The following is an 8,451-nucleotide window of genomic DNA, read 5'->3' as shown; positions in this document are numbered from 1 at the left end:
CATGTGATGTTAGCCATCCTCCGCCTGTCAAGGAAGAGTAGATGGCATTATCAAGCAGTTCACCTTCAAGGGTTCCGCGATGTGATGGTGGATGCTCTATCCAGGCGAAAGCCTATAGAGACAGAATGGTCCCTAGACGCAGACTCATTCTCCCTTATTCTCGATAAAAGTCCCGCAACTGCAGATTGACCTCTTCGCAACGAGCGACAACAAGAACTAGTAGCCACTTACGAGAACCTTAAGCAGAAGTGATAGACGTCGTGTCTTTCGACTGGAACGGATGGAATCGAATGTATCTGCATCCACCAATCAATCTCCTGCTGAAAGTCCTCGACAAGCTAGTATCCTGCAAAGGAACAGCTCCTGTAGTGGCCCCCAAATGGCCCAAAAACAATGGTTTCCTCTAATTCTAGAATTAAAACTATAGCTGTTTCCTCTGCCGTACCCAGCTTTATCAAATCTGGTGCAGAAGTCGACTATTACATTTCATTCCCGAGAACCAACAACCTGCATTTCAGGATTTTTTCGCCCTAACAGCGAACAAAAGTTCGGTATCTCGAAGAATGTGAGCGACTTCATTGTAGAGTACAAGTCAAGTCCAACCAGGTGACAATGTGAATTGTCTTGGAAGAAAGGGGCACCCCTCGTGAAAACAAGGTGACCTACAGAAATTTCAAAGGTTTCTGTCTCTCTCTTGTTTTACCTACTTGAATGAGGCCTGACTTTCACTACGATAACCACGTGTAAGTCGGCCTTGACTAGACCTCATCTATATGCCTTGAGACGAACCTCATAAGCGAAACCTTTTTTAAGGTACCAAAGCATACTCTAGACCCAAGCCGACAACCCCTCCAAAGCCTATTACATGGTCGTTGGTCAAAGTCTTACACTATGCTTCGAACCTAAACAATGAGGATTGTACTCTAAAGGAGCTAATACATAGTCAATTTTCTGTTCGCAATAGCCTCAGGGGCTAGAGTTAATGGAATATAGGCCATATTCAGTTCACGGAAGAGGGAGAACTGAATCTTTTCCCGATCCTACTTTTCTTGCCAAAACAGGCTGCCCACCAAAAGGTGGGGTCCTTGGAGAATCTGCCCACTAAAGGAAGATGTCTCCCTATGCCCATTAGTGGGTCTTAAGGTCTATCTTCGTAGAACTTCAGACTTCAAGGAAGGACAGCTCTTCCGATGCGATACCTTAGGATAAAAAATCTATCCCTAAAAATAACTGAGAGCAGTGCTCACCTACTTATTCGCAGAGCGAATCCTGACAGCTCACCCGCAGTTCATGATCCTAAGAAAATTGCTTCTTCATGAAACTTCTTCCAACACTATTCGAAGCAAGTACATAAGATAAGACATGTTGTGGTGACGGCAAGTAGTTCTAAAGAAACCGTCGTCTAAGCCTGCGACGAACAGTGAACTGCTTTGGGACTTTCCAGTGCATTGGGTGCATGGGTACATTTACCCTGAAGTGCAAATCACAACTATGAATAACACATTGTTCCACATGGGTGCATATCTGACCGATAACACCAGTGCCGAGTGAACGTTTGCATCACTGTGTTCATGCATTTCCAAAATCTGTACAGATCAGTCAGATTTGGTTTCACATCTCTATTGAGTGACATCATTTCGATGAAATTACATATTTTCCCAAAAGGAGAAAATATGGACCCTGATGCGTTTTCAATGCCAGATCAGATTCATACCTGATTGTAACTACAATTGATAATTTAGCTACAAGGTAAAATACTGAACATATTTGCGTCTTATTGCTGCTATCTCAGTAACAGATGAATAAAACCTACTAGAGTTTTAATCAAGCCCTAGAAGGGCCCAACTTGAAATCAGAGTATAGATTTCCAAGGGATAAAGGGTAATCTCTAAGATTTACCGTCCGTCCCTATGGAAATACAAACTTTGAATCCTTATAGTCAAAGTCGACACTTTCCCTGCAGGGGCCAGGAAGCCCTAAGCTAGTTCCAAGCTTAGTGGATATGACAGATAACGGTAATGTTATATATTAAGGTCTAGGAGACCATATAAGGAACTCATTCAAAGTAAAGGCACTTATACAAACCCACAGTTACAGTACTTTCAAGTAATTCTCTGGTAAACTTCCATCAGGACAACATGGCTGAGCCCAAAAAACGGATTTTGAGCAAAGCGAAAAATTTATTTTTGGGTGATATGGCCATGTCGTCCTGATGGACCCTCCCTCCCTCTCTAAAGAGGAGTATACATATATGTAACAAAGTCCCCTCCCGAAACTACTATATTTGCTGCTATCCATGCTTAATTGCAACAAGGAATAGTTCGCCGGGGTGGTACGGGGAGGGGATCCACCAGGTAACCTTGATGACGGCTCCCCTTCAATTTTGCCACTCTTCCCCCTCAAAGCAAAAACTCTATTTGGGGTGAAGATTGCCCATGTGTCGTATCAAGAAATACGTCCCCTGATATTATGCGATATCCTTAAAAGTTATATTAAGGATATTCATGCCAGGAGTTAGAATTCTGGAAACCTGTGGTTAATTCTCTGGGAGTATCACTGTAGCCAAATATCCTTCATAAAGCTGCCTAAAAGAACCTTCCCATCAGGACGACATGGCCATATCACCCAAAAATAGATTTTTCGCTTTGCTCAAAATCCGTTTTGTATTCAGTGGTCTGATATGAATGGATTTAAGTTTTCGGCAAGCAAAACTGCTATCCATCTCTGTCGTATTCAGGGAGTACATCCAGACATAGATATATACATCAAAGGTCAATGGATCCTATGTGTAAGTGAAGCTAGATTTTTAGGATTGACATTTGATTGTAGGCTTATAATGGTTCCTCACTTGAAAGCCTTAAAAATAGTCTCTTGAGGCTCTGAATCCTTTAAAAGTTTTGTCCCATACATAATGCAAAACTATTTTAAAATTATACAAGGCCTTAATTTTTTCAAAAATTAGTTATTGGTGTGAAATATACTCCTCAGCATGCCTAAACCAATTGAAGATGTTAGATTCTATACACCGTGCTGGTATCAGATTGTCCACAGGCGTGTTTAGAACTTCACCTATCCAAAGTTTCCTTTTTGACACTGGAGAATTACCCGAAGACCTTTACCGAAAGTCTTCTATTGTTTGGTATTGGTTTAGATTGCAAAGGCTTCCTGAATCTTTAGCATGTCAGACTGCCAACCTTATAAGGCATTGTAAATATTTTTAGTTACACACAAAATATCCTCAACCTTATGGGTTTTGGGTAAAACAATTAATAAACACACTTTATATAACAAGAAATAGTTGTTCCATTCAGGATATTACCAACCTCTCATTGGAAATTACCAGAGATATCTTTTTTGTAAATATTTTATTGATATAAACAAGAACACGACGGACTTAGCAGCCAGGTTCCTTTTTATGGAAGAAGTCGACCAACATATGGAATCGACTTTTATATATACTGATGATTCCAAATCTGATGCTGGCGTTGGATTCTGAGTATATAGTAGTGTTTTAAACTGTAGTGGTGCACTTCCTCTAGTATCTTCTATATTTACTGTAATACTATATGGCTTACTAACCGTTATTGAGAAAATAGCATAAAATGAGGAGGGCAATTTTATCATCTTTAGTGATGCAAAAAGTGTCCTACAAGCTTAAAAAGTTTTTAATTCTAGTAACCCCTTAATTTTAAAGATTTTAGAGTGGCTTTTCATTATTGGCCTGAAAGGTATAACAGTTTGATTTTGCTAGGTTTTGGCAAACGTAGGTGTGTCTTGAAATGAGAAGGCAGATATACTGGCAAAGAATGCTGCATCTGAGTTGCTACCAAGAAGGTATCCCATTCCCTGTAATGATTTTTTCCTTACAATTAAGAATTTGATTTGTAATAATTGGTAACAGCATTAAGATGTAGTTGAAAATAAGATGAGAGAAATAGGTATTAATTTGGTCAGGGCACCAGCCACCCGTTGAGATACTACCGCTAGTGTGTTATGGGCTCCTTTGACTGGCTAGAAAGTACTACATTGGATCCTTCTTTCTGGTTACAGTTCATTTTCCCTTTGCCTATACATACACCGAATAGTCTGGCCTATTCTTTACATATTCTCATCTTTTCTCATGCACCTGACAACACTGAGATTACCAAACAATTTTTCTTTACCCAAGGGGATTAGCTACCGCACTGTAACTGTTCAGTTGCCACTTTCCTCTTGGTAAGGGTAGAAGAGACTTTATCTAGAGTAAGCAGCTCTTCTAGGAGAAGGACATCCCAAAATCAAACCATTGTTCTCTAAGTCTTGGGTAGTGCCATAGCCACTCTACCATGGTCTTCCACTGTCTTGGATTAGAGTTCTCTTGCTTGAGGGTACACTCGGGCACACTATCGTATTTCTCTTCCTCGTGTTTTGTTAAAGTTTATATAGGAAATATTTATTTCAATGTTACTTTTCTTAAAATATTTTGTTTTTTCTTATTTCCTTTCCTCACTGGGCTATTTTCCCAGTTGGCGCCCGTGGCGAATAGCATCTGGATTTTCCAACTAGGGTTGTAGCTTAGCAAATAATGATAATAATATCCCTGTGAAGGTATAACGTGATGCCCCGAAAGTGGGAGACTACTCTTTGTTGTCTCCGAATTGGTCACACTTGAATTACACACAAGTTTCTGCTAACTGGTCAACAAGAACCATGTTGCGACGACTGTTTGGTGCCCTTGACAATGAAGCATTTGTTGACTGAATGCCCAACTTATAGCACGGAAAGAATAGATATCTGTTTGAGGCTGATGTGAGAATGGCAGGTTCATCCTTGCCAAGGTTGTTGGACATGTGTTGTGCTTTTATGGTTTTGATTGAATATTCTTTTATTCTTTATTTATAAGCGATATTGGCGTCAATGACCTTGGATGTCAGGATGCCAGAAAACTACAAATCAATCACTCAGTATCTTTCAATTAAAAAAATATGGAGACCACCGTTCCTCTCCCTTCCAACGAAAAATGCAAAAATACCTATTGCAAATAGATACAATATTTTATCTGAAAAAGATGAACCTTCAACAAACTTGACTCGGTGAAAAATTAAAGTTCCACCATCCCCCTAAACAATAAAGTTAAAAGAACATGAAAAAGGGCAAATGTAAAGCCCAATTTATGAAGACCCTCTCTTAAAGAAGCCTACAGGAAATGATGTTAAATAAAAAAAATACTGGCAATGGGAAGATTTCATCCAAGATGTCTTCCAGAAATAACTCTATTTTTTTCTATCATTTTGCAATGGAATTATCAGGGTTTAATGGCCAAATATGGAGCAGATTAGCTCTTCATTCTTGAACACTCCCCCATAATTGTGTGTCTAGAGTAGAACAAGCTTGATAATAACACTCCTTGTCCTGGGAGTATGTTAACTATAGGACACCATATGATCAACAAGCTGGGAGCCATGATGTAAGTCTTATATACTGTAGGTTTGTCAAGATGGTCCCCAAATATCTTTGCCTATTTGTACCCCTATGCAGGCAGTGATTGTACAAATTGATATAGGGAGGAAATACACAATTTGCTCTCTTTACTTGCCTCCAAATGACATCATCTCCTATAATAATTTAGTAGAGGCGATTCAACAACTCCCTCAACCTTTTATCTTGCTGGGAGAGTTGAATGGTAAACATCCTTTAGGGGGTGATGTTTTAGCAAACACAAGGAGCAACATATCATTATTTGTGGAAAATGAAAATGTGGGACTACCTAATACAGGAAAGCCCAGACACTTTCATGTTTGGACAGGTATTTTGTCATGTAGTGACCTTTCAATTGCAAGCTCTAACTATCTCCTCGATTTTGATTGGAGAACGTTAGATGAATGGCATACTAGTGACCATGCACCAATTATTATAAAATCCAATAATGATTCACCCTTAGAGAAATCGCCACGATGGAAACTTGACAAGGTGTATTGGAATAGTTTTTGGGAGCCGAGCCAAATTGAAGGGAGTGCAGAACATTTTGAAAGTGTTGATGATGCCATAGACTTACTGAATGGGCATTGACATCCTCCTTATGTGATATCATGGAGAAGGTGACAATGCAAGACTCATGTGGTACCTGGAGACGAAAGGTATTTTATCTATTCATTGTGGAATTAGAGAAATCCACTCGACTGATTTGTTGGTACGACTTGAGGCCTCTATTTGTGAAGCCTTTGTCGCCAAACAGCACCACGTAATAGTCAGGTCTCTTTTTATGGAACCTGTTGAAGAACATAGGGAATTTACTTTTAAATATACTGATAGCTCCAAATCTGATGTTGGCGTCAAATTCGGAGTACATGGTAGTGCTTTTAATTGTAGAGGTGCACTTCCTCTAGTATCTTCTATATTTACTGTCAAATTATTTGGCATACTAATCGCCAAGACAGAATTATCTTTATTCTTCCACAGAATTCATAAGAAATAACATTAACTGTCATGTTGTACCAATGCCTTATAAGACTCGTACACTTAATTTGCTACATCAAAATCAGCTGCATTGGAATAAGCCGACCAGGCTTATTCCAATGCAGCCAGAGTCTTTTGCGAAAGAGCTGTGTGTTACCCTTCACGAAAGATGTTGTTAATCAAGTACCAAAGCTATAACTAATCTCCTAGCGCCATCTGAAATGAATCGGATAGTTGATCATGGTTATTAAAGGTCGCTGATGACACGGCATAACAGAATTGACACCGAACAGTGAATGGACCCTGTGACGAAGTTTAAACACTGCATACAATTCTCTCTCTCTCTCTCTCTCTCTCTCTCTCTCTCTCTCTCTCTCTCTCTCTCTCTCTCTCTCTCTCTCTCTCTCTCTCTCTGAGTTCACTCATCAGTTATAAGTAATCGCGCTTTAATATCATAATACATTTTGTACACATTCTCTGACAACAATTCTGAAGAAAATAACCATATACAGAGAGAGAGAGAGAGAGAGAGAGAGAGAGAGAGAGAGAGAGAGAGAGAGAGAGAGAGATAGGGGTGTTCTCTTTGGCATTCATGACCAATTGTCAGACACGAAATATGTTTTTACAGCATTCTCGGCAATAAAAGTTTGCCTCGTTTGATGAATACTGCAGCTGATGAAGTCACCCTCAATATGAAAAGAATTCTCTCTCTCTCTCTCTCTCTCTCTCTCTCTCTCTCTCTCTCTCTCTCTCTCTCTCTCTCTCTCTCTCTCTCTCTCTCTCTCTCTGTCTGTGAGAGAGACCAAGAATCTCTATCCTCTTTTTAGCATTTTTATTCATTAAATCCATTTGAATAAGCATATCAATATCCACTTATGATCATCGATCTAGTTTTACTGAACTATGTTCAAGGAGTTCTTCTACATTTTACTTTACTTTCTTGGTAACAGGAATTGCTTCTACTAACACTTTTGACAACAACAACTTGAAGAAACTTATTATAAAAAAAAAAGTCCAACAACAGGAAATTTCAACACAGGTATGAGGAAATTATTCACAGGCTTAAAATGAATAATCTGTCATTTTATGTTCCCAACTATAACCATGTAAAATGAGTCCTGGTTTTATTCCTCTAGTACTTTATTTAACAGCTTGTTTCGCTTCCCTGCATTTCAGTCGCTGTCACTCACCACCTGTCACTACGTCACTTCCGTCTGCAAGGGCCCCAACATTCAAATCTAAATCCGTTAGTTAAAAGTTAATGTTCTATTTATAATGAGTTCTAGCAAAATTTATTTTCCTCTTAAAACAGTGAGCGTTCAAGTGAAGAATATTGTGCAAGAAACTTAATACTTTCAGTCATGGACAGGGCCCAAAATATATTTATTTTCAAGTGAAATATTCATACATTTTCATGGGGATTTGCAAAACATTGCACAATGACTTTCATTTTCTTCCATGTCCAGACGTTTTGAAATATATATCAAATTGAAATAAGTTTAAATCTTAAAACGAAATGTTTTTCCCTCGGGTGGCGGTGGCTCTAAACCGTTCAATAAAAATGTCATCTGTCGTTTTCTGTGTGTGTGTTTGTTTGTATGTATTAGGAGTAGAGAAATGATGTCCCCATGGCTCATAGTAAGCAGCTCTTCTAGGAGAAGGACACTCCAAAATCAAACCATTGTTCTCTAGTCTTGGGTAGTGTCATAGCCTCTGTACCATGGTCTCCCATTGTCTTGGGTTGGAGTTCTCTTGGTTGATGGTACACTCTGGAGCATTATTCTATCTCATTTCTCTTTCTCATGTTTTGTTGACATTTTTATAGTTTATATAGGAAATATTTATTTTAACGTTATTGTTCTTAAAATATTTTATTATTCCTTGTTTCCTTTCCTCACGAGGCTGTTTTCCCTGTTGGGGTCCCTGGGCTTATAGCATCTTGCTTTTCTAACTAGGTTTGTAGCTTAGCAAGTAATAATGATAATAATGATTAAAGCCCAGGGGCCCCAACAGGGA

At 39.0% G+C, this 8,451-nt stretch overlaps 1 protein-coding gene across 1 annotated transcript; it reads left to right on the top strand.

The window, feature by feature from the left end:
- Positions 1-5,511: 5,511 nt before the first annotated feature.
- LOC137634362 (uncharacterized) lies at positions 5,512-6,048 on the top strand. Its single transcript, XM_068366759.1, has one exon. The coding sequence runs from the start codon at positions 5,512-5,514 to the stop codon at positions 6,046-6,048; it is 537 nt and encodes a 178-aa protein (XP_068222860.1).
- The last annotated feature ends 2,403 nt before the right edge of the window (positions 6,049-8,451 follow it).

This window comes from Palaemon carinicauda, chromosome 44 (assembly GCF_036898095.1).
Source record: "Palaemon carinicauda isolate YSFRI2023 chromosome 44, ASM3689809v2, whole genome shotgun sequence".
Classification (NCBI taxonomy): domain Eukaryota; kingdom Metazoa; phylum Arthropoda; class Malacostraca; order Decapoda; family Palaemonidae; genus Palaemon; species Palaemon carinicauda.
Note: the sequence above shows the minus strand (reverse complement) of the source record. Positions and strands in the feature narration are given on the sequence as shown.